Source organism: Enoplosus armatus, chromosome 13, assembly GCF_043641665.1.
Source record: "Enoplosus armatus isolate fEnoArm2 chromosome 13, fEnoArm2.hap1, whole genome shotgun sequence".
Classification (NCBI taxonomy): Eukaryota; Metazoa; Chordata; class Actinopteri; order Centrarchiformes; family Enoplosidae; genus Enoplosus; species Enoplosus armatus.
The window spans coordinates 6569879-6596861 of record NC_092192.1 but is presented as its reverse complement, the minus strand read 5'-3'; the positions used below and the strand labels follow the sequence as shown (position 1 = coordinate 6596861).

Sequence of the window (26983 nt, the reverse complement as noted above, 5' to 3'; positions counted from 1 at the left end):
TTTACTTGAGTAAAAGTGCTGCATTCAAAATCCTACTTAAATAAAAGTAAATAAGTATTATTAGCAATCAGTTAAAGTATCAAAAGTAAAAGTAGTTCTGCAGAAACAATGGTCTCTGATTGATATATAAATCACATTTTAGATTGTTATTGATGCATGAATTAGTCAGTAGTATTTTACTGGTCAAGATGGAGGTAGTTTATACTACTGTGTGTACAGTTAGCAGTCCATGGGTTCACAACCTAGGGGTCGGACCCCCTCCTGAGGGTCACAAGATACATCTGAGGGGTCGTAAGATGATTAATGGGGCAGGAAAGAAGGAAAAACAAAGTGAAACCATCTGAGTGGTTTAGAGGGGAAATCTGTCTTTGATGGAACTGCTAACAACTCATCTCAAACTCGTCTGTGGGCTGTAGCCGTATGTTGAACAGACAAATATGAGAGCGGTATCAATCTTCTCATCTAACTATTAGGTGGAAAGCGAATATGTGTATTTGATACTTTGATACTTGTATTTGTACTTGATCTATATACATTAAATACAACCTATGTTCTAATATTTATAAAGATCTCATCAAATGCAGATTTAATGAATGCGTGACAGCTTCGGAGCATCTTACTCATTACTGGCCATCAGCGGAGGCAGTACATTTGAACTGCTGACTTTTCATTTCAAGCTTTCATTTCTAGGAATTTTTATTATTTTGTTTCAGAGTTATTGGTCAGTCTACAAGTTGTCAGAGACGAGGGCTTCAAATACCTTGTGTTGTCCAACTAACAATCTAAAACCATCTAAATTTCCAGTTTATAATTCAGTCCTCACATCTGAGAAGCTGGAAACAGTTTGGAAATGTTCCTTGATACATGACTTTAACGACTATCAAAACGGTCGATGAATTAATTTCTGTCAGTCAACTAATATATTAATTTACTAATCATTTCAGCCCTACAAGCTTCTCTAACTGCTAGGCCACCATCATCTGTCCTCTGCGGAGGAGGAGGAGGACTTTTAAGTGACCAGACAGCCGTTCCAACAGGGCCAAGCCGGGCCAGACCAGGCCAGATGTGGCCCCTTCAGATAATTGGCCTCAGCTGATGGACAGAAGCAGCAGGCAGCCAAGCCAGCCCTCCCATTAGTGAACTCCCTGGATTCTGGCTCCTTAATCCGTTTTCAGCTTCACCTACTAATTCTGCACCGCCAGCAGTCCAGCCTGCACACACACACACACACACACACACACACACACACACACACATACTCTACACACATCCACGAGAACCAGAGGGAGGCAGACAGACAGGGGAAGGAATGAGGAAGAACGAAGAGGCAGAGAAAGTGGGGAGGGCAGTTGCGGGGGGATAAGAGATCGCAGAGGCAGAGAGAGAGACGAGTGGAAAGGAATAGAGTTGAGCATAGATGAGTGGGACGGGCCAGGTTGGGGATGCCTTTTTCCCTTTTTTTTTGGTGTGTGCAGACCTTGAGATGGAAAAATAATAATTCTCCCCAGCATAAATGCCTAGTGCCCCTGAGAGCGACAGACGAGTGGGGGTTTCATCAGTGAGTGAGAGAAGAAACAGCGAGCAGGAGAGAGGCTTTCTGGGCTTTTTCCAAGTAGCCTTCTGTGTGTGATAGCAGCCCATATTTCTCCTCTAGTGTGTGAATCGCAGTTTCACTCCCTGGCCATGTGGGGATGGGTTGGCGGACCGGTAGTTGCAATCTGATACTGCCAAATAAAGATAACAAGGTCAGAGAAAGTCAATCTTGACTTAAGTCTGCTTTGGGAGTCTCCAGGGGGAGCGCCCAGGCCAGCGTTTAACATGTGGGCTCGTCTGTTGTGGGATTCACTGCAGACACACCGCTGATAGTAATCACAGTGTGCGCTTGATGCCAAAAAGCAACCCAGGAGCTTAACATTTGCAGACATTTGCATGGCATTTGTTATTTGATCAAATGCACCCCGTTTGTACATTTCCCATATGGTGCAGCGGTAACTACTGGACGATTGCTGACTGTTCTCGTCTGTGTGAACAGAAACATATTGTTGTCTGTTTTGCTGATAAATGGCAGTTTCACGCTGTCTTCTTCCATTTAAAAGACAAGTTGTGAGTGGTCCTTTTTTTATTGTGAAAAGGAAAACACATTTTCTCTGGCATATGGGGGATCACTGTGATGGTTGTCATGCCGATTCCAGAGTGAAGTAAAGTATCAGCACCAGACAGGCTCCCTAATACAGACATCCATTACAATCTATTTTATACATTGTTTCATACAATTCATACAATACATGATTCACGAGCTACGAAAAACACTGTTTTTACCTTAATGACAATGTATTTTTAAGATAGTTTATATAACATAAGAAGTAGGAGAATTTCCTCAGCCCATAAAGGGACGTTTAATGGCTGTCTGGTAGTGTCAAATTGAGTCCATTTGTTTTTTTGTACCAAGGAACCAATTGAAATAAGTAAATGTATATACATTGTTAGACTAAGAGTCTATAGTCACGGCTCTGCGAGGTCGTACTCAGACACAGCGGTGTTTTGAGGGAAATGCTAACAACACTTTTTGCCATGTTCACCACCTTAGTGTTAACATGCTAACATTTGCTAACTAACACTGAACACAAAGTACAGCTGAGGCTGATGGGAATGTCATTGGTTTTGCAGATATTTTGTCAAACACCAAAGTATTAAACATTTTGGCATAAGATACTTAATTGCCAACACAGTCAACACAGTTGATAGGAATTTGCCTCAGTGCAGCTCTTAAAAACAGATAAAAAAAACACCTGATCATTTGACCTGATGATGGCGCTATATGAAAAGTTAAGGGAAGTTATTACAATTCCTCCTGACGGGGACACGACTATCTGAGCCAAATGTCACGGGAATCCATCCAATAGCTGTCGAGACATTCACTAAAATGTCGACCTCATGGTGGTGCTGGAGGAACGAAGTCAGAGGATCACCGAAGTCAGAAGGTGTCGTCCTCTTAGGACCGTTAATGTCTGTTCAAGATTTCACGGCAATCCATCCAAAAGTAATAAGACGATTGTGTCTGGACCGAAGTGGTGGAGCGACCACTTGCTACAGGACATAATGATATTACAGACAATAGTGTGCTTCCAACTTTGTGGCAGTTTGGTGTGTGGAAGAACTTGACTGGCCGGCACAGAGCCCCGACTTCAACCCCATCCAACACTTCTGAGATGAACGGTAACGAGCCAGGCCCAACATCAGTGGCCGACCTCACTAATGCTCTTGTGGCTGAATGAGAGCAAATCCCTGCAGCCAGGCTCCAAAATCTTGTTGAATGCCTTCCCAGTCGAGTGGAGGATTTTATAACTTCATATGGTTTTGAATGACACGTTCAACAATCACATATGGATGAAATGTTCATGTGTCCACATACTTTTGACCATATGCACTGTAGTATTTGATGTACAGTGCATTCCATAGGGTGTTGTATTACTTTTATGGTATCGCCACTTTCTGTCATGCCCAGTGTGCGTTAAGTAGAGATTTCCTACATCTCCCAGAATTCCTTACCTCAACAAGTGGATGTTTTAAAGAGAGCAACAGTTAAACTCAGGATTTTTAAAATTTTCTTTTTGCACAGTACATCTGCACACGACTGCTGTTGAGGAGTCGTGATGAGTTAAGAAGTCAGATAATTGGCTTCTTTTAAAATAAATGAACCAGATCCTTCATACAGTAGGCGTCATTCTTTACTCAGCCACCCACAGCTCCCTTTAGTGCGCTTTAAGCACAGACACACACACAAAAAAAAGCTTGGCTGTGAAGTCACTCGACTCAGCACGGTCACTAATCCCAAAATGACTGTCATGTGTCAGCTTTGTCAGAATTACTGCGGTACTGAGACAGAGTCTTGGCGGTAATTACATCATTTTCTCAGGACACATATAATTATAGTAATTCATGCTGTTGTACTTTGGCTTGCAACAGCATGCAGTTATTGGCCAAATGCTCTTTTGACTGTGTGATCCAATATTTTGCAATAAATCTTCAGCTCCATAAATCAAAGTGTATCTCTCTGTAGCACAGCCTACATGCTCGTTTGTTATAGCAGTTAATATTAGAATCAACAGGTTGACTATAGGCTGATTAAATTAAAATACATTCATAAAGATAACAAACACATTTAACTCTGGGTGCATGCTGAACATGGATATATACAGCTCATCAGATTTAGGTTATATAGCTTAAGCAGAAATTGCAATGAAATAGTGGAGGATGAAGGAAGTCAAATAAGCAGCCGCTTGGCCGTTTGAGACATTTGGCTGATGTTCCTATCCAGAAAGATTTTGAGCGTCTTGTTCAAGGACTTTTAGTTGGAAACAGTAAGAGTTACACTGTTACAATTCCTGGGAGCTTCCTCATCCGGCCTGCTGTTCGCTTTTTAAATACTTTTTGGTCATGCTGTAGGTAAGTGTAAGAACTTTGTTTTTATGTAAAAATATGCCATTTTTGACAGTGCTTCAGTTAGGGAGTACTCAACTCACCATGGCAGGTCCAGTACAAACGAAACACACCTGTTTCATACTTTTTATATTCTGTTTTTCTGCTTGTCAACAATAAACAACGTGTTAAAACATCTCTCAACACTTTCCGACCTACAGAAGATGTTAATCTTAAAAAAGATGGGTTGCAAATATTTACTTTAATTTCGAAAAAAGTCTCTCTGTTTTAGCAAACGTTACTCAAACTGGAATAAATCGTGCATTTGTTTGGGAATATTTCAAGTCATGGATTAATACACGTTCAGAGATCTAGTGGGTTTCTCTGGTGGCAGGACGGTAAATGTGGAAGTGACTCAAAATAAACTGTCATTGTTCATGGTGATGAAGGAACATGTCACCCAGTGCACTGGTCTGTGGCACATAAGGAATGAGATATATCAGGCTTAGAAACAATGTCAATAAAGTGATTCTGATTTATTGAACTTCATTGATTTTTTTGCGACTTCATAAAACAGATCCTGATGATTACTGAATGAACCCGTTTTTAATGCTCGTAAATGCCGACACAAATTGCTCCAAAAATCTTCTTCTTCTGGTTTTATTGATGCTTATAGGTGAACTACCACCACCTACTGGACTGAAGTATGGTTCAATGCTTCAACACCTCCCACAACTACCCCTTATATACCCTCCAAGTAACTAATTGGATTGGACTATACCACTAGTAGGGGAGCTCACCATAAACATGCATACAGACAGACAATTTGGCACAATAGCTATTAACAATTTACACTGTTTTGGTAAAAGAAATCACTACAGAAATTACAGTGGCAAACGTATATGTAAACTCCAGCTTCAGAAAAACACCTTTCATCAAATACAGACCCCCCCCCCTTTTTCAAATATGGTATAACCAGGAAGTATAAATAGATATGAAATCCTTACCTGACCCTTTTGCCTGATGACCAGAGAGATGATTAGTAACAAAGGTAAGACCGTATGTTAGCAGTACTTAGCTTAGCTTGAAACCTGATGGATTGTTTCATACTTTGTGTTGCACTGACTTCCATGGCTTCCTCATCCCACAGCCTACAAATGTTTTTATAGCAACAGTTGCTAAAGTAGTCACTGACTTAGAAATGTGCTAAAATAACACTGATAATCTATTAGCATAGCACTGGACAATGGGCCAATACATATTTTGTTTTGTCAAGTGTGCTAATGTAGCAAAATGCTCACCTCAGCAAGGTTGATACCTGCACAACTTGTGGTTATCATGTGACATCAGATGCTAGTGATGCTGAAATATACTGTAAATGAGGGTTTCTGTCAAATTCAAGGGTTATGAGGGTGAGACTGTTTTGCCCTCACATGTCATGTAGGCAATACTCAACTTCTCCTTTATGTGCTCCGCTTTTTTTGTCTGAGAGCATCATAACATACGTAATCTAAAAGTGGAGATTTCACTGAAATAAGAACTGCTGTGTGGATTTGATTAATGCTGAATTTAAAGAATGTCTTGCTTTATTTGATCAAAGTTTGAAGTGTTGTCCTACAATGGATGTGTGTCTGCCAATAGACTAGGCCGCTGTGAACGCCTAGATTTTTAAATGGAGCTTGGTGTGGTATTGTCTGCATACAGGATGTAACCCTGTTTCAGGGCTACAATCTGCTCAGTGTCATATTCAGTTACTTGTGGTTACAAATACAGAAATCAAAGACTTCACCTCACAAAGTAAACTAATTCATCTGTGTTCACAGGATGGAATACAAAACTCAGAGTTTAAGGTTTGAGATTTACTGCGAGAATGTCCAGCAGACATGGATCGTGCACATGTCACCCAGAGTGACGGAAGACATGAGGCTCATCCCCTTGAAATTAAGGTAAAATTAATCATCAGTTTTGCAGCATTTGTAGGGTTTTTCCAGGGAAAGATGCCACTGGCACAAACACCAGCAGTTTTAAAACATCAAATGTAAAAGCGTTCCCGTGATGACTTTAGGTTTAAACAGTGTTTTCAAAAATGAAAAAGAGCAAAGATAGATATTTTCATATGAAAATATCACTTGTACAAAACAGTGTATATGTTATTATTGATTGTATTGACAGGGGTTTCCATTCTTTTGACCACCTTATTTATATCATTGAAGGTAGGATTAATAACAAACACCTGTCAGTATAAAGCAATACAGTTAAACAGCACCACAAACCTCCAAAATGACCTTACAGTAGAATGTATTGCAGGACTGTTGTATTAGACTGCATTTGTTCTAGCCAGGTGTGCCTAATGAACTGGAAACCGAGTGTAATACACAAAATAGTTGTTTATGATGACCAAACAGACGATTTCATTGTTCATTTATTGTTCAGCCAGAATAGTCTAAATACCCGAACATTACAGCCATATTTGATTGGTGAACGTCTCATTCCAAAACCACGGTCATTAATGTGCTGCTAGAATAGTCTCTACTTCTCTGGGAAAACTTTCCACAAAATTTTGGAACCTGGCTGGAAGTTCTTCCACAGCAAACTGGGGAAAATAATTTCTTTATAGACCCGGCTTTGGTGCAGGGGGGTATTGTCAGGTTGAAACAGGAAAAGGTCTTCTCCAAACTGTTGTTTGCTGTAGCATAAACATTTCCACAATTAGAATTAAATGGCCTAAGGAAAACAGCCCCAGACAAAAGAAAACAATTGTAAGTGTCCACAAACTTTTGGCCATATTGTGATAAAATCAGATTCTTGGAGGATGTAAATGTTCCGCTGCAATGGTCTTATGGTCCCCTCACACTCTATTTATGATACAAAATGTTCTCTTTAGTATATGCACATTATACTCGCATTTATATCGCGTTTGAACATTTAAGTCAGAACTGGTCAGTCTTGTGCCACTCACCTGTTGCAGTTGCTATAAGTTCATAACCCATGACCGTTTGGCTGAACTGCGGGTTAGCTTGCACCACAATGGCAGACAACACACACGACGGAAAGCAAACAGCGACTTAAATGGTGTGTGTGCTTTGGAGACGCCTCTGTTCAGTGAAAACTGAAAAGGGAGATTCGATAACCCAAAGTGCGTTTGCAAAACTTACAACATCTTGTTACTGTTTGTGATGTTGTGAGTTTCATGGCAACAGTAATCCAAAAGCAATCAAATGTGAGCAGCAATTCAGGATTCAGCCTGTTGGTTCACTTTCTTGTGAAGGTGTTTTGTTCTCTGCTTGAGTTTGAGATTTGAGAAACCTCCATGTAATTGTAAAATGTTTTTTAGCCTCCAGAACTACATGGTGCAGCTGTAGAGGACCATACACCCAGTTTGCACAAGTTTAACGACATTTGCCACAAATCATTTATGTTTTACATCACTGTCACGTTTGTTGTTTCAAAGCACACCAACGTTTTTTTTGGACTGAATGCATTTTTCCTTCGCTCCAAGCAGCCATTACTTTTGGTACTTTTTGGTATCAAAATCAACCTGCAGAGACTGGAAACGCACTTGAAATAGGTCTATAAATAAGTTGTCTGTCACAGTGAGTGTCTGCTTTTATAGCTTAATTGGAAGGTCTGCACAGCATTACAACAAAATAACTTTGCCGTTCATTGTGATGGATTACCCATCCCACACATGTGTCAGGTATTTGTGATTTGCTTTTCATACCATGTGAAAGTTAATGGAAACTAATGGCTTCCTGGGAGACTGGAAACACATTCATGATGCTCAAAACTTATAGTATGCTGTAGGAAATGCTCAGCAGTAACGTTAAGTACATGCAGATACCTGATTTGTGTGGACTGCGGTCTTGTTTTTGGGGTGCAGCAGCTGCCTTGCACCTAGAGAGATAAACTATGCTGCCATGTCCTAATAGACTCCTGCTGCTATTGTTTGATTACAGGGACATTGTTGTATTATAGTGTCTAGGTAGTGCTTCTGAATAAACTACAGGTTTGGATCTAAACAGGGACTTGTTGTGTTTATAGGATGCAGCAGCTGCACTGCAGGTTTCAGGATCAGATGAGCTGGCGGCGGCGGCGGCGGCAGCAACAGAAAACTAACAGAAGCTGAGCAGCATTATATTCATAGCTGAAGGAAGGCCTTGGTTTAGCTGTGCTTGTTTTGTTAATTGGGGTACATCAGATGGGCGGGGTTGTAGAGACTATTCAGATGTTAGTCACAGAAGTGTTGCGACATGTAAATAATAGCTTCAAATACAAGTTTCTGCCTTTCATTGCAACATGGTGGTATTGCCTGTCAAACCCTTGACAGAATGAAATGTGTAATTGTGGCCAATTGCTGCGCCACCCAAATGAAGACATCTCTGAAAAGCAGCGTGGGTGCTGCCTCCTTTATGCAACCATTAAGCATATCTGCAAATACTATTTGACTCATTGTCTCTTGACTTCCTTCATAACCTCAGCCACGGCTGTGTTAACCTCGTAGGGGGCCCCTGGGCAAAAACTATGCTGCTGGGCCCCTATTGACCCCTAACGCCCTCTTGGCAGCTTCAGAGTCCGTTAGTTTGCTGTAATTTGACTCAAAAGCAACTTCATTAAGGAAATCTGCACTATGTGAGCACAACGAAAACAGACAAAAGACAAGGCCACAACATAACGATGCAGGATCTGCCTTAGGTGACGTTCAGTGGTGCAAATTCTTCAACAAATTTGCAGATTATCAAAATGAACGGAGACGCAGTGCACTTTTGGGTCCTCAGGGCAGTTGCCTGCTTTGTCCAGCTGGTAATTCAGACTTGCCTCAGTACACCGACGTGGCCAAGAGGAGCACTGTTATTTATTCAAAACAAAACAAGAAAATGAGACGGGATGATGTATTTAAAACCAAAGTCTGTCAGCTGAGTTCTTGAGTTATAGAACTCATCCGAAAAGGTCTGTGATGACATTTTAAAGTCCTGCATAATTTCTTCTTCATGCTGTCTCGATTTTACAGTGCAGTTCATTTGCAGTGATTATTAGAAGTGAATACACTGAGTCCAGTTTGCAGTCCTCTCTCTTGATGTTGTGGGGGGGGGCAACTAATTATTTTCATTCATTATTAATAAGCCAATGATTTCCTCAGTTGATCAATCGTTTTCCCAGTTGACTGTCAGAAAACCTTGATTTCTTTTGTCTGATCAACAGTCCAGAAAGAGCAACAAATCTTTTTTTTCTTAAATGATTTGATTATCAAAAAATAGCTGTCAAATGTCTTGTCTAACTTGTTAATCTTAACTTTCTTTGTTACTCTATCAGTGGTGTGTGTGTGTGTGTGTGTTCAATTAAGTCCTTTTTATGTGCGGAATAATCCTGACTAGAAGCCTCGTGAACACACAGGCTCACCAACACAACGCACGTGGTTACATGTTACACACATTTTCTATTCTATTCTTTCAGCCTAATAATTCAGGGGAAGTGGGGACTTCCTCACCACAGAAACGCTAGTTCAAATATTTACCTGCTATAAAGCGGCTTGCTGAACTTTGCCCTCCAGGTTCAGGCGCGTTCACGGTGTCGCGCGCTCTTATCTATAACAAGACACGGGTATTATGGGTAACATTTACGACCGCATGCACGCTTTGTTTTTGTTACCAATCACTATGAGCCGCGAGGGCGCTTTGTCCTCTCGTCAAACGTTTCCAAATCAAAGCGGATAGCTGCAATTACAGCCAGTGCGCATGCCCGACCTGAGTAAACGTTCAGCCCCTGTGTGCACGCGGGCGCGCCCAAGGAAAGAATTCGTAGCCGCGCGCGCTGCTGATGTTACTGTTGTGACTTGTTATGAATGGTGAACCTCAACGACCAAAGAGCTTCAGTAAACCTGTGACAGAGTTGGAGAAAGAAATAGAAACAGTGCGTCTAAAGAAGTTATATATAATATAATAAAATGTTGTGTATGATCGAGTTTTAACTGTTCTGAGAGATAAAAACACAAACGCACCTACGGTCTGCATGAACTCTCATTAAATGCCGCAGACTCACTACATGTTCAGGGGAGAAAAAGTACTGTAATCCTATAGAGCCACTAGAGGAGATAAATTCACAAACAAAGCACCCGAATGTCAAGAAACTAACTTGTGTGGGAAACACTGGTGAATTATCAAAGGGATATTATAGAGCTGCTATGGGTGATTCATTTCCAAAAAGGCACCTTAAGCTTAACATAAACTCACTTTTGAGTATCAGACGCACTACAAGTCAAGATGAAATAATATAGGAATATTATTGGGGGACTATAGGAGGATAATTACGACAAAGCCGCCATGAGGTCAATAAAACTCACTTTAGAGTGCCAGACACACACTGTAAAATATTACAGGAATATTATGGAGCCACTGTAGGAGATTCATTTTTCTTAAGGGAACCTCGAGGTCAACAAACTCTCTTTTGTGTCAGACTCATTACATATTAAAGTAAATTATTGTAAGAATATTGAAGAACCATTATAGGAGATAAATTCACCAGAAAGAATGCCGAAGGAAACTTATTTGAGAGTCAGACACACTAAATGTTATGGTGAAATAGAAATATTATAGTTGCTGTAGGAGACAATTTCCAAAAAGGCCCCTTAAAGTCAACATAAACTCACTTTTGAGTGCTGACAATCTACAAATTAAGTTAAAATATATTATAGGACTATGATAGAGGAAGAACAATTGCCAAAAAGCCACCATAAGATCAAGAAAACTAACTTTTGAGTGTTTGACATGCTTCAGGTTCCTGCAGTATTTCTAAAATAATCCTATAATATATTACCACAGTGTGTGGTAAAATATTATAGGAATATTATAGAAATACTATAAGAAGGTAATTACCAAAAAGCTGCTGTAAGGTCAAGATAAACTCACTTTTGCTTCAGGTTACAGTAAAAAAATATATATTATAGGACTATTAATGATACAAAAAGGCACCAAAAGGTCACCATAAACTCTTGAGTCAGACAACTCTGTGCTAGAATATTATAGCACCACTATAGAACATCATTCTCTATCAGACACCTTAAGGTCAACATAAAATCACTTTTGATAAGATAAAATATTATAGAGCAACTATTGGAGAATAATTACCAAAAAGAAAGCCACCATAAGGTCAAGATGAACTCCTTTTGAGTGTCAGACACACCTCCGGTTATGGTAAAATATTTTTTATAGCACTATTACAGGTGCTATAGGACATCCAATACAATACGGCACCATGCAGTCAACATAAACTCACTTTTAAGAAGCTTATATAGAGCAATAATAGGTAGAATAGAGGAATATTAACGTAGAAAATTAAATTAAAACTGAATAATATGGGCTTTAAAACTAGGAGCAGTGACAGAGGATGTAGTTCCTATTAATATTAATTGGATAGGGGATTAAAAAAGACACTGGTTTACACTGTAGGTCTAAATAAATGTAATAATTAAGTATCATAAGCTGTTTTATTAGTCATTAGAGGCCTGTTTTACATTTGATGGTTTATTAAAGTGTTGCCTCTAATCCTAACATCCTCCCTTCCCAGCACTATCAGTCAAAGCACACAGTCATTAGTGCTGCGCGCTAATATCAGTCTCACGGGGGGGTAATATAGATATGGGGATTTCTGCAGGTGTCAGAAAACGAGATATGGCATTGATTGAATTCATCTTGTTTGCACGTGGACAAACGTGCGCGGGGTTGTCGCCAAAGGAGGAGAAAGTGAAAAACACAGTTTTCGACGCATTTTGAGACACTGCAGCTGAAAAAACTCACATACTTTCCTTTAACCTGTAATTAGTGTAAGATATGCAGGTTGGATATAATCATCACCACTCGACTTCGTGCATTATGTTCCTTTTTAAAAATGGGCGTCAGGCCTAAAGAGAGAGACTCCAAATTAAATCTCGTGATAATCTATTTAGACGTGTAATATTTAAAAATAAAACGCATTAGAGGCGCATGTGGGACTATTTTCTGCACTGAGCTGTGAAATATGGTGATTATCATACTCACCTAATAACAAATAGCCCATAATATTAAGTAAGGCTTTAGACAATGATCCTATTAATTCCTAGAAATTTAGATATTAAGGTCTGGAAGTTTGCAAGATGCGCATTTAAACTAAAAGAGAAAATGCAATTTGATGTGCAATAAAGGGGGGAAAGATAATGTAGGAATAATCTTCTAAATGAACAAAAGAGAAAATAAAATATGGTTAAAGCCCAGATAACTACTGGCTGGTCCCATTAATCCTTAAAAATCTTCATATTGCTGAGGTAATCCTTTTTAAACTGGGTGGATCAATAGGCTGCGGATATTTAGCCAAGTTATTTATTTTGCTCCTCTTTGGGGAGAAGTTGGACCGCTCGTCTCGTTAAACAGAGACTCCTCTGAAACATACTTGAAATAAACTTCTCTTTTCCTGGAGTTTATTCAAACAAACATGTTACCATAAACACATGAGGACTTTGAATCACCTTTTCTTGTATACAGTTTAGGCTAATGAACTTACTTCTGCAAAGTCTTACATTATCGTACAAAACACGTTGCACTCAAGTTAAACATGCGGGGTTTTCTATTTCAGCAAACAAAATGAAACATTTCAAAGTAAAGTCACTGAACGGGAGGCGTCGTGGAGTCAAACGGGCCGGTGGCACCCTGCATAGACGGTAAATAGAAAGCACACAGAAGCAGTATAAAATATGTACAGTATAGGCAAGATTTCTTTTTTTTTTCTTATTGAGTCTGGATTCATGATATGCTCGACACTTAATTTTTTCTTGCAAATCCTTGTTTTTCGGTCGAGAAACCCCCCAAGCCAGTCTTCAAAAGCAAGCAAGCACAAAAAGAAAAGAAAAATCCCATCGTCTGTTTCATATGTTAGGCCTGTATATATTTACATTTTATGTACAATGCAGCAATGTAACACGTCTTCATCATTTAAAAAAAAAAAATCAAAAAACCTGGACATTTCAATTGCTGTGCAAGTTCATTGGTAAACACATAAAACCCGCATAATCCTTTTTTCTTTTTTTTTTGTTTTTTTTTTTTGGAAACGTGACTGCAACTAATCCAGTTTAGTTGTCTTTGATTTTTTTCCCCCATCCGCAGGTCGCCTATAAGCTCTGACACCGTGTCCGTTTATCACATATATATTTATTTATATTTGTAAAATGCAGGCCCCGCTGCCGGCCCGTCAGCTGTTGTACTGACAGGCGTTCAGGCTCGAGCCGGGGCTCTGCAGGCCGCTGTATCCGAAAGTTGGATGCTGTTTGGATTTGAGTCTGAGGGTGGCCAGGCTGGAGTTGCAAGTGTCCCGGTAAACGCTGTACGGAGAGCCGGGAGGCCCGTACGGACACGCGGACGACGACATGGCCGAGTTTATGCCGGACGTGCCGATCCCGTTCAGGTTGCTGATGTTGTTGAGGCCCGGGGTGGGCATGCCCGGCACGCCGGAGTGGCCCATCCCGGAGGCCATGGTCATGGAGGAGATGGAGTTGGGTGCCGAGAACATGGACTGCGAGGTGAGGGGGCTCATGGAGTTGAAGAAGGTGAAGTTCTTGGTCGACAGCGGCGCCGGGGTGAGGCCCTTGTTGGTCCAGTTGTTGTAGGTGTAAGCCGGGTACATGTCGTCGTAAGGCTGCATGAGGCCGCTGAACTGCGGCAGGTAGCTGTTCTTGCACAGGTCCATCTGCTGGTTCCGCTCCCGCTTCCTCCACTTGGCCCGGCGGTTTTTGAACCACACCTGGAGGAGACACACGCGGTTAGTACCGTGGACATGAACAGCAGTATGAGTGTGGAGCGAGGTTCCTATTTTTCTGTCATAAAATGTCCACCTTGTCTCGTCTCTAAAAAATTATGTTTCATTATCTTAAGAATGACGCTGTACCATTTCCCCCCTTAAATATCAGAAACTGCAGTTTGTGCTGATGGAATAATGTGTGTGTAAAAGTGCTGCTGCCTTCAGGGTGTGTTGGTGTTTAGGCCACAGAACACACACAACAAACACAATATTGTAATGAAAAACAAATCTAAATTAATAATCTTTTGAATGTTACTCCAATTGCATAGTGCCATGTCTTGCTTAAATATTTTCTAAGCTCACTCAAAAGCCCTACAGAAAAAGCTAAATTTGAAGCTGCAGTCCCACATTGGCTGGCAGTTCTTTAATACAACATCTGTTTAATGTTCTCAGATATCTGAAGATTTGTTTACAGCAGTCTGTAAACACGGCAAAAAGGCCTAGACTGTATTTTCAATTATGATCATTTGAGAAAAACATACACAAAGGCTTGTTTGTCTCATGGTCCAACCTTTCAGTTAGAGGCTCTTTAAATGTATATATGATCACAAAAATCAGTTTGTGCCTTTTTTTTTTTTTTTAAATATAGAAAATAACACTTTTTCCAAGTGAAATTTGTCCTCAGTCTTTGATTCTTGACTCTTTGTGTTGGAGCTGTTTCTTATTCCGCATGTGAACATGTCAAACTGGACTTGGTTGTAATCTCAGTCAGTCCGCTTCGCTGCATCGGAAACCCAGATTTAAATTAGAGGAGCAGCTGCTGATCGAGAGTCCAGCACTGCACAGACTTAAACCTCCAATTCATCCGCTAAAATCCCCATTTAATTTGCCCCAAATCAAAGTGAGTTTGAAAACAAAGTCTTAAAGCAAAATCTATCTGTGGAAGTTGAACCATTGAGTCTCTTAATTCCAAACTGCTGCTTTTTGTTTGTTTAGAATTGACTTTTTATTAAAGCCTTATTCCTTTTAAGCCACATTTATTTCAAGTTGTGTTCAGTTAGGTTATATGCGCAGGAAGTGTTAAATGAGGGGTGAGGTGAGTGCGGGAGGATAGAAACAATTAAATATTAATTATATTAAATAAAATATTTTTATTCTGAATATTAAAAACCTCGTTTGGAAATTCTGCACTTTAATTTCTGTTATGACACATTTGAAAACTGCGCACGATGTAAACGAAACATATTCATTTAGTTGCAAAACAGTTTATAAACGACATAATTCAAATAAAACAATAGTAACAGCCTCAAATGTGTTTTTGACTTGAGAGCCGGGGATGTGTTGAAAGCAATTAGTCAGAGTATTTTAGTTTCTATTACTTCATGTTTGGCAATTAAATGGAGCTTATTTCTGCTGTTGCATACGGGTAAAATTAACGCTTAGGTGTGTGTGTGTGTGTGTGTGTGTGTGTGTGTGTGTGTGTGTGTGTGTGTGTGTGTGTGTGTGTGTGTGTGTGTGTGTGTGTGTGTGTATAGCCTGTATATCAGTATGTAGGTCAGACTGCCCAAAATAAAACCAACAAGTTTACAACATGACTCCAACACGCACAGCGGATGACTGTAAATGAATCAGAAACGTGCCTCTGGATATCTTCACGCCTTATCGAAACCTGACAAAATATCCGTTAGGCGGCACTCTGCGAGTCATTTTTAATTCATAGTAAAAACAGTTTACAAGTGGTATCATCAGACGGGCCCGCGGAGGCTATTTATAGTCGTGGAGGGGACAGGGTGCTGCGGACAAATTGTCCACAAAGACATGAGCGATGTGACAGAGAGCTGCGGAGGAAACACGCAGGCTGCATTTCACAGCAGCGCCTCGGCTCGTGTGAGCTTTCAGTCTCCTGTACCGAGCAGCAAAAAGAAAAGAGTCTACTTTAGGTTTTAATGTCATGTTAACAAGCAAAAACCTCATTAGAGCTAATTAAACGATGGCAGCATTCAAAATAGCGGAGCCCGCAGATATTACTCAATATATTATCTGTCGAGCTTGATTAAACACTGATGACTTTAACGGGTCAAGTCCGAACACTTTCAAACGTCAAACCATTTGATCAAATGCTCAGATGCGAGTCCGTGTCGCGCCACGCGCACAATGTTTTCTTTTTATTCCGCCAAAATAAAAGCCTGCACTGTTCGACATTCACCCTCTTTGGCTTCAGAAACGAAAAAGTCCAGCACTCTGAACTTGTTCTCTCTCTCTCTTTTTTTTTAACTTCCCCCCTCCGCACTTTAAATAGCCGCATGCATTTTTTAATGCAATTTGAGACGGTGGATTTTGCAAGGACGGGCCGCCAGGCGCCAGTTGCTGTAAATGAAAACCAACTGCAATTGTTTTGAGTTTAACGCACGTCCCTTGCATCCACATTTGGTTGGGGTTTTTTTTCTTCAGAGAAAAGAGCAGCCAACATGAATACCTGTGTAAGAACAGCGTATATTGATGAGTCCACTTTCATTTTAGTTCCCCAGAGTAAAAGGCCGCTTATTGTGTCGGCGGTTTTCTACTTTAAAGGGGCCATATTATAAGAATTCACATCTCTCGTGATTCAAGTTGTGATTACTTGCTGTTCCTGTTCATTGCACAGCTGCAGGTAGATTTGGCTGCGTGAACGGTCTCTTCCACGGGGACAAATAAGGGACTGGTGTTGACGTCATCAAAAGACAACCCCCCACCCGGCTCCATTAGCAGCGCGGATACACCCTTAAAAAAGGATGTCATTTCCAACAGATCCAAATGGTAAAAGACAGCTTTCATTTCTGCTAAATTTTCAACATTAAATATGTTAACAGGAGCGTGTGTTTTTAGAAACGTGCACTTTTAGTTCTGCTTGTGTCAGAAACACGCGCGTGTTTTAATAATGGACGACTTACTTTTTGGACACACCGTAGCTGACAGTCAGGGATGACTGCAACTTAATATCTGTTAACGCTACAGGTTTGAAAACATCCCAGTTTTTTGTCAACGGATTTTCTTCAGCGTGTCTCTGGATTATATCACACATTTAGTTTCTAACTGACTGAGTTGTTTAAAGTCACTGCAGTAATTTACATGAGGCCTGTTAAAATGCTGGAGGTTCGCTCTTTCATTCACGAAGAGCACAGGACAAAGTCGACACTGTATAGACCTCAATGCCACAAACAGACTAATATTACAACGTTATCGGCTTGTCCTGACATGAAATGTAAATGTTGGGAGAGCGAGTCTGTGACATCCTCAGCGGAGGAGATTTTTCTCCTGTCTGTATTAAAATAGCTGTTTAGACAAATCAATGGTCAGATTTTGCATTAAAATGTTAGTGGGAACAAAGTCATATGAATTCACATGTAATACACAGTGTGACTGATGTTAAGCCGAGTTTGTACTTTTTTAAATGTTAGACTTAATTGTCTTATCAATATTTATTTTGTGGTATAGCGGTTAAATTGTATGCATTTGGTTCATGTGTGTTGGGGTCATTTATTTAGGTAATTGCCTGAGAATTCTCCCAGCCAAGAATGTATGAATTTATTTGTCAAATCGTCTTTACGCACGCATTACGCACACTTTACGCACGGCCCCGGCCCCTTACCCGGACTCTGGCCTCGGTGAGGTTGGTCCACACGGCGATTTCCTCCCTGGTGCTCATATCCGGGTAGCGGTTCCTCTGGAAAGTGGCTTCCAGCTCCTGCAGCTGCTGGCTGGTGAAGTGAGTCCGCTGCCGCCGCTGCTTCTTCTTCTTGGGATCGTCCGCGTTCCCGTCATCGCTCCTGTGTTCAGCGCTCCTCTCCTTCTCTGTGGATCAGAAAGCGGGGTGAAATTACTGTATGCTACAGCTATAGGGTACTTAGCATAGCATGCAAATAAGGGACAGGGACTAACAAGAAGTTAGTATTTGCACCTTAACGGTTAAAGGTCTCAGGCCGACATTAAGTGCACCAGCGTGCAAAAAACACTAAAGCTTCAGGTCAACTGTAACAGAAAAGGCATGTCAACATGAAATAAGCAAAGCCAGAGCTCTAAATACACGATATACAAAGTTGTTCATAAAAAAAAAACCTCAGAGGAGAAGTGACAGATTAAAGCCAAATATTTACAAACACGTCTGGGAGTTTTGTATCGATTCTTTCAAACACACTTAAATCTTTCTCGCTTTACGTTGACAGATCAATATTACTTTCTTTACGACGAGGTCTGCCCCCTCTTATCTCCCAACTGCTATCTTGTATTCGTGTCCTAACAAGATTACCTCATTAAACTGAAGGGTCAACACGTGTAAAGGTTAATCACAAAAGGGGGATAGTCTCTTGAATGAATAAAAAGCAACTTAAAGCCACAACATTTTTAATTTAAGCCCCATAAATAATTTCAACAAAGGGCATTAAAAATAAATGACATACACCCATATTTGCTGTTTCTTCCTCATGTGGACTGAACAGAAGAAGCATCCCTGTTTTTTTCTTTTTTATGTGGCGAAGTTGAAGAATAAAAAGCTTCTCCAAGAATTGTTAATACAGACCTTCTGGCTTTCAGTTTAGATTGGTGGACGGGCCCAATATTTATAGTTTGTTTTAATGCATTTACTGACAGCAGGCCAGGCTGTTCTGCACATTTTTCCCTGACAGACCTCGGGATCCTGCCAAGTGTTTTGTTCAGCCAGCGCAATAAACAAAAAATGGGGTGTAACTGCTCAAAACTGGACTATTTTCCCTGTTCTGTTGTATTTATGCGCATTAAACTGCAAGGCAGCAATAGACCAAACTAACATTTACTGCACATTGGGTGTATTTCACCCACTCACATGTTGCACCGTAACACACGGAAATACATCGTCATTGCAGTGAGAAAAAGCAATCACTTAGTTTACATACAAGTGAACTAAAATATTGTCTCCTTTTCCCGCAGCGTTAAACTGCCGGCATGCCCCCGAAAGCCCGCCGTAAACGTGCTCGTGGAGACGTAAATGAAACTGTTATTGCACTCAGAAGAAGGAATCGAGTTGCTAAAAGCACTCTGACTGTGTACCTGCCAACTCTGTGTCTGAAGACTCGCTGCTTGAGTTCTCTAAAGTTTCTCGACTGCTGTTTGAAGTTCTCGGTAAATGAAACGCGGGGGCCACGTCGCGGGGCGGCGGTGCTCTCACTGCCTCTGCGATTCTGTCCAAATTCATGCCACCTTGAAGAGAAGGATGCGTACAAAGAGGAAACGGGGGTGAATCCTGGGGGTGCACAAAGCTTTCCTCAACAGCTCAAAATCCACCCGCTGCCAGACACACACCACGGCATGAGAGGATGAACCGTGCAGGGAGAATTTCCACCAGAGACTTGTTCTTCCGCCGAAAATAAAAAGACTTTTAGGAAAGAAATCACACAGCCCTCTTTCCCTGGTCTACAGCAGTGACGACCCAGTGCGCTCTGCTTCTCTCCGCTGCTGGGAAAAGCTTCTGCCCGCTGTGACCGAGAGGAACCTCCGGCTCTCCAACCCACACAAGAGACCCACCCATCTGCTGCGTTTAACCTCCCCAAACTGAGCGAGTCCCACCCACTAAGCCTGCCCGCTGCAAGAAAATCTCCACTCAAACAAGACTTTTAGTCTGACGTCAGGCTTAAACCAATGTACAAAGAAAAAAAGGTGCTATTACTTCATTAGACGTTTTGCTTTTGTCGCGTGCACATCAGCACATGTCTTCAGGTTTTGTTGGAGTGAAAACATAAAAAAAGCGACAAATCTGAGCAAACGGGCATTTCCTACCAAATGAATGTATATCCCACCAGTTTGTTCACTTGCTGATAGACTACAGCTCAGAAATGGACTGAATGTTTAACGAAGACATTTTTTGCAGCGTTCATTTGCTTTTTTTCCCCAGTTGTCGGGAGCGCGCAATGCTTTGCACTTTAGGAGTAAAATGGGCCTTTTATTCGTGCAGGCATGTTTGAAATTTGTCCAGCGCAACGCAGCTGGGCGCGCTTACACACACACACACACACACACACACACACACACACACACACACACACACACACACACACACACACACACACACACACTCCCCGCACAATATACATCTCGGATATGTACTGAGCTGAATAAACATTTGCCATCTATCACGGGCCTGCCCGGTTACTGTTTCCTCGGTGTTAAAAAGTGCATGATATGAAGACAAGCTCTGTAAACTGACGAGTGTCGCTCTATCAGCTCATTCTTTCACCACAAATAAACAATCAGGACTAATAAAAGCCAGACCGGATCAGAGCTCTCATTACCTAAAACACGCTGTACCTGGACTGCAGGGCCAACACCAGGCTGAGCAGCAATCTGTTGACATTTACCCCAAACAGCCACTGGCTTGTAATCAAACATTAACACAACCTTTTTTTAAAACTTCAACAACATGCACTCAGTTGCTCTGCTGGATCCCAACAGTTCAGCACTAATCACATTATGATTTGATCTGATTACAGATAACCTGAATATGGCTACTGGCGGTGACACTTTTGCCTTCAGTCCGTTTTGTTGGCGCTGACTCACGATTTGCGGCGCGGTCATCACTGAGAAGACGCATTACGCCTTGTATCTGCTTATATATGCCCGACTGTGGAGACTGAATCAAGTCCCGTGGAGCAATTTAGATAAAGCTGGAAAAGAGCTACGAGTACATTTGAAAATCAAATGTTATAATTTCAGGGTGTTTTCTGGATTAGAGTCTGGCATCCTTGACGCGCATGCACAGTAGGCTACTTGCAGTGAAGTGAACTGTAACGCTCTGTGCATTCATATGTCTGTGTGGAGAACTGCAGAGCTCCGTCCAGATGTTGACTTCAGCCGATCTCAGTGTGTGCTGCACTGGAGTAAAGCATGCAGTAAAACTTGCATTAAAACATGCAGCAGCTGCAGGAGAAGTGAGACGACTTTTGCAAACACGGAGGCCAAAGTTCTTGGTTTCAATTAGTTTGAAGTCCGGATGCGCCAGGTGAGGCCTTACTGTAATATTTTAAGGTTTAAGTAGACCTGGTGCATCTTGGGAAGTCAGGGATGGGATTTGTTTCTATTTCAGACCAATAAGAGCACTCATTGAGTTTTGGTGTTTTACGCAACATATAGGCTCTATTCTGACATTGGGCCTGCAGTATGAGCGCATAATTGTCCTCTGCGTGTGCCAAGATCTCTTTAGTATGACTGCGCATGTGTAGACCTTCGGCAGAATTTCAGGTTTGAATCGTTTGCTGTAATAGTCTTGAAATCGTATTTCTTATACTCGAAAGAAGGCAAACATTTGCCAACGGAGTCAGAAACTTGTTCCCAAAATGTTTTTCTTGAATTAAGTATTTTCTTTTCTGTTGAAAAAGTCAAACTGTCCGAAAACAAGAGCAAAATTAATGTCTTGAGGAAACTCAGGTCTGAGTGACCACATTTCCAGTCAGGTGGGACAGATGTTTTGTTGCGTCTCTGCGCAAAGTGCAAAACACGGATGACGTCAATTTCTTTGGTCGCAGACTGGTCGCTTTACGTCTCTCCTGCAATATGAGACCAGCTGACCTGCCGACTTGCTGTGGCTCGGCCTGTAGCCTACATGTGTCAGGTAAATGCGCACCGGCTCAGGCCTCACCGTCTGAGACCCGGACTGTCACCGGCGCCAGTCTCGGGCATTTTCGACCATTGTGTGACATGAGATCCCCGTCCGACCGGAAAACTCCCCCCGAAGGCCCTTTCAAAAAGACAATTGCAAGCTCTCAACAGTCACTTGCCTTTTTCCATCTATAGTTGTTCAGCCTCTCTGCATAGAGCTGCTCTACAGACTCGGGCTCCGTTCATTTCTACACATCACACATCCGCCACGTTCATTATTATAATGAAGACGTTTAAACAGCTAGAAAAAGAGCTGACCAATCCAGCGCTTTTGATTTTTTTTTTTTTAATAGCAAAATTGTCGTTATTAGACTATCCAGCTCCAACATGGAGGCCTGTAACATGTTCGACCCTCAGCTATAGCCCACTGTCGCTCTACCTGCCTGTTTACTCCCTTTCTGAGTGCGTAAAAAGGTTTTGAAGAGATATTTGGCGCAGAAAACGCGACAAATTCAACGGCAAACACGAGAGTAAGCGGAAGTGACGTCAAGGACCTGGTCACCCCCATGGTGGCTGCAGGTGGTATTTACTATGCCGGTTGTGAAACTCGAAATCAATGCGTGTTAGTTGGGGGTTAGTGGATACACTGCGTATCCATGAAGTATCCTTGGTGGGTCAGTATGCGGTGATTTTATAATGTAATACTATATATTTCCCTAACATATGAATAGTACAGCAGCACTACTGTAGATAATAACCACAATAAACCCACTGACCCTTGAAGTCCCTACAGGAACATTAAGGGACTTACAGCACATGGAGATTTTCCATGGAGGAGTTCCTGTGATTCTACCTTCCTCTGTCCTCCAGCAGATATTACAGGCTGATAGATGGGGGTAATCTAAATACCCAGCCTTCTCAGCCTGCATCTCTGCCTGCGCCCTGCTCCTCCTCTGCTCTGGAGGGCACTTGCGTGTGATGGATGAGTTAAAAAGCCTTTCCATCCGGCAGGACAGGTTAAAGGCCAGTGGCAATGCAAACACTCATATTTTTCCACCAAGAAGTGAAAATAAACTCTGCGAACTCTGTTAATCGCACACATACAAATACAGTCTTGGGGTATTTTTTCTCTCTTAACTGTAAGGCAACCAAACAAAGTAAAGCTAGCCACGGACCCCAAAAACAAAGCATATAGAAAATTAAAGCTGGCGAGCAGATTCAAAGGCTGGACGGCAGTGGAGATGTAACTGGACACTGTGGGTAACTGGAGAAGGACAGAGCTGATTATTTCCTTGGTGATGGTTTCCCTGCTTGGTCCAAGGTCTGTTTGACCTGGAGCCTGACAACCAACAAACAACCTGACAGAGGGGAAGCAGGTGTAAATAAAACAACCTCCAATGGCCATCATACAACACTATAAAACAACATTTATAGAAAAATCTATAAAAACACCATCAAACGTGGGGTTGGGATGTGGATTTTCAGATTTCCTATAAATTACCCTCTGAACTAAAGCCAGTTCGGCCTACACACACACACACACACACACACACACACACACACACACACACACACACACACACACACACACACACACACATCATGCTGCATGCTTATTGAGCCCAGCAGCCGTTTACTGTGTTTTTATACAAAAATAAAAAGCTTGATTATTAGAGTATTAGTCCTCAAAAAATACACATTTGTTACACACACAAAAAATAGTTCCTTGATAGTCATGAATCTCCTCCAAAAAGCAGTATAAACGCATGTATGTCTATTAGCAACATAGATTCCACTGTGACTTTAATGAAGGTCAATTTAGCCTGAATTTCCTTCCTCAGTACAAACATCTAGTCAGCAGTCTCAACCTCTTTCAGCCAGTTTGTCTTTATAATAACTGTTTCTAATTTGTGTTTTGCTGTTTAGCATCTGACCTTTTTAAGTTGAAGCTGCTTTATTGTTATAAATGATCGTTTCCTGGAAGGAAATTAAGTTTAAATGGACTGTACACAGCCAGCCTCCGTCTCACGTGCATGTCGGTCATTTAAATGTCTAAAAACCCAAATACTTCTCAAAGTTTTCATTTTTACGCACTTTCTTTGGTCTGTGTTTAACCCCTGTGAGGAAACCTCGTTATTAATTTCTGATGACAAACTTAATTAGGAGAAAACAGATTATATGTAAACTTCTGCTCTTGGAAACGTTTTTCCTTGCGAATAGATCTTTTTGTTGCTCGCTGTCTATCTGATGTTTTTCCACTTTTGTTTCTCGTTTTCAAATGCAAAACGACTCACCCGGAAATCATTATCAGAAACCAGGCACACAAAATAAAGCAGATTATATGTGGAAGTAAAACTCAACTAGGCCTACATTGTTGAAACTGTTATTTCAGTCTGCTTTCATTTGATTTCCGCACGCTGCCATTTGCATCTCATTATCTGATATATCCGCATATCAGCATGTCGTAAATGCCCTGCGTATCCATTCACCACATAGCAAACATATTGCGTCTAAAAAGCATAAAAGCAGATGCCTGTGAACACGCACAGCCTGTGTGCTGCGACATTTACCAATAACAAGTTCTGACATTGCGCCAAACCGAGAGCTCCGTACTTTGACTGCTGCATCCCTTTTGCTTTACATGACAGTTTCTAGTTTTATATATAGTATCAAACTATGAAAAACTCAAATATTCTCAAAGGCAGTATAATTATTTAACCAAGCAGAGAACGAGTTTTACCTGCGTCCCCACAGGAAATCCCATTCTTCGACAGATTCAGTTCCATTCCAGTTGCCTGAAAAACAGAAGAAAGTTGCATCAGAAGAAGATTTTCCTTCATATCAAAAATAAGTCAAATACTCTCCTTTTCCTCTCTTTAAACACCTTTATATATATATATATATATATATATAAGCCAATTACAATAAATAATTTGCTGATATTCTTAATGAATTAAAGTTAGCTAATAATACTGTAGTACAACGTTGCTACAAAACAGGGGACATTCATATTCATGTTTATTTCTTTGTGCGTCCTTTTCCGGTTTCTCAAACACTGTTACTATGAGACAATTAAAATTCTATAAAACATATTTATAAAGAAGCAGCAGCCAGAAGAGAACAATCCAAAATAAATGTACTAAGCAGAACACATTATTAATGACATTAACTGTCAGTATGTATTTTATGTTTATGCCCTCTGTAACATCACACACACACACACACACACACACACACACACACACACACACACACACAGCCCCTCTTATCTACAGGAATCCCGTTGCTGCCTCTATGTCCTCAGTAAATCTTCACTCAGCACTTTGGGTTCATTTGGTCCGTTTAAGGCGCCAGTCAGAGATGAATGCAGAGTTTCGCTGGACTACATTATTACAGCAGGCTTCAGGCTATAATGCTGCTCACACACTCTGAACAGCACTGACTCTATTCAGCCGCAAACTGATGTTTCCTGCTGCTGTTTAACTGCAGAGATCGTTGCTGTGCGTAAAGCTCCATCCACTCAGTCTCCGGCCTCTCCACCGTCACTACAGCCTCAGACCACAACGAACCGACAACACGCACTGTGGAGTCTGCACTTGTCAACATTTAATTTTCTCCATCATGCTTAACACGGACTCGCGTGTGACTCATATGTGCAACATCTGAAGCGTAAAACGGTCCGAGAGCAGGATGCCAGCCACCCTTTCTGACAGAGTCCCTGAGCTAAAAGTTCAGCGACCTGACGGACTTGGTGTGTGTGTGTGCGTGTGTGTGTGTTTTACTCACCAGTTGGTTCCCAGCAGAGACAGACGACAGAAAAAAAAATGAATAAAGCCTCAGAGTTCCCCCATGCAGGTGTTCAGTAAATCCACTTTATGCGTCGGCTGCGCGTAAACGCTGCGTCCGCGGTAATCAGCGCTTTGGTTGCGTCTCTGCGGCGCCGCCTCGGTTTTCTTCCTGGCGATCTGCAGCACGCCTCGCGGTGACGTCACTACCCCGCAACCCCCACCGCCAACATTTCCCACCTCCCCCGTTGTCTCATCCTCTTTATCCTCCTGCACCTTCAATCTCCTCTTCATCTCTGTGCCCCCCCCCCCCCCATCTTCATCATTTTTTAATCTTCATTTAATTCCACAACTTTATCTTCCTCACCTGACGTCACCCTCATCTTCATTATCTTCATGCCAAAAATGTATCCTCATTCTCAGTTTCTGATCTTCATCTTAAAATATGTTTTCATCCTCATTTCTCAACCCCAATATGAGAGAAACAAGCAGTTTAATAATAATAATAATAATTCATAATAATAATAATAATAATGATGATAATAATGCCGTTTTTATTTCAGTTTTTAAAAACATCCCGTCATGATCATGCGGCTGTGAAGAAAAACAGTTTTCGGTGTGAAAAGTTGAGGCTTAAGAGTTTTTATGAGCTCATCATTTGTGCTCGCTCCACGTTTTAAACGGCTTTTCTGTAAACTCACGCAGGTTTTCTGTTAAGTGGCTTGAAAAATAATAATTTGTTCTCAGTTATGGTCTGCAGTCTTTAGCTTTTACTGTTCTAGATTTTAGATTTTTTTTTAATTTAACAAAGACCAAAAACAGACAAGTCAAACTTTTTTTAATATCTTACTTTTCTCACTATATCACAATATTTGACTCATTCGGTTGGCAGCAGTTCATTTCTATAAATAGCCGAATTTACAGCAGGACGTCTGTACAGACTGTTTGGGTGCGGGCACTAATAATGTTTGTTTTCTCGATTATTATTTGATTCGGCAAACAATAAGTCTTCTGAACATTACAGCCTGAAGCCCTCATTAACGGATGACTATTTACACAATTAATTGTACACATCCTAATATTTACACGCAGCTTTAAGCAATGTTTGGTTCTGCTGTTGGTTTTACATTAATCAAAACATTACAATTGTGCCAATATTTATTTGCTGGGGATACAGCTGAATTAGAGTTTTTGCATTTTACAAAAATAAATAAAAAATAATGAATATTTTGTGAAGAACAAAAGATGCTCAGATGGAAACATTCCGGCCTCTGTGTGTCTTTGAGCTGCTGCAGCGCGGCGGGAAACAAAGACACAAAACACAACGAAAACGACGGAGACAAAACACTTTTATAAACCTTTCAGCTAAAGCAAATAAACAGAGGATTCGGGTCAGGTCTCACGCGCTGCAGCACGGC

At 41.2% G+C, this 26983-nt stretch overlaps 1 protein-coding gene across 1 annotated transcript; it reads right to left on the bottom strand.

Annotated features, from left to right (window-relative positions):
• Positions 1-12804: 12804 nt before the first annotated feature.
• pitx1 (paired-like homeodomain 1) lies at positions 12805-25670 on the bottom strand. Its single transcript, XM_070917148.1, has 5 exons — positions 25567-25670; positions 24521-24575; positions 19240-19389; positions 17807-18009; positions 12805-14181 (listed from the first exon to the last, which is right to left on the bottom strand). Exons 2-5 carry the CDS (start codon positions 24564-24566, stop codon positions 13633-13635), a joined length of 948 nt encoding a protein of 315 aa, XP_070773249.1. The 5' UTR covers positions 24567-24575; positions 25567-25670; the 3' UTR covers positions 12805-13632.
• Positions 25671-26983: the final 1313 nt, after the last annotated feature.

What these genes read in the sequence shown, in the direction of transcription:
- pitx1 (XM_070917148.1), bottom strand. Translation starts at nt 24,566, where the DNA reads ATGGAACTGAATCTGTCGAAGAATGGGATTTCCTGTGGGGACGCAG. An exon ending in GATTTCCTGTGGGGACGCAG is followed by an intron (nt 19,390 to 24,520) that starts GTAAAACTCGTT and finishes CTTCTCTTCAAG; the next exon opens with GTGGCATGAATTTGGACAGA. An exon ending in TCACCGAGGCCAGAGTCCGG is followed by an intron (nt 14,182 to 17,806) that starts GTAAGGGGCCGG and finishes TGTCTCCTCCAG; the next exon opens with GTGTGGTTCAAAAACCGCCG.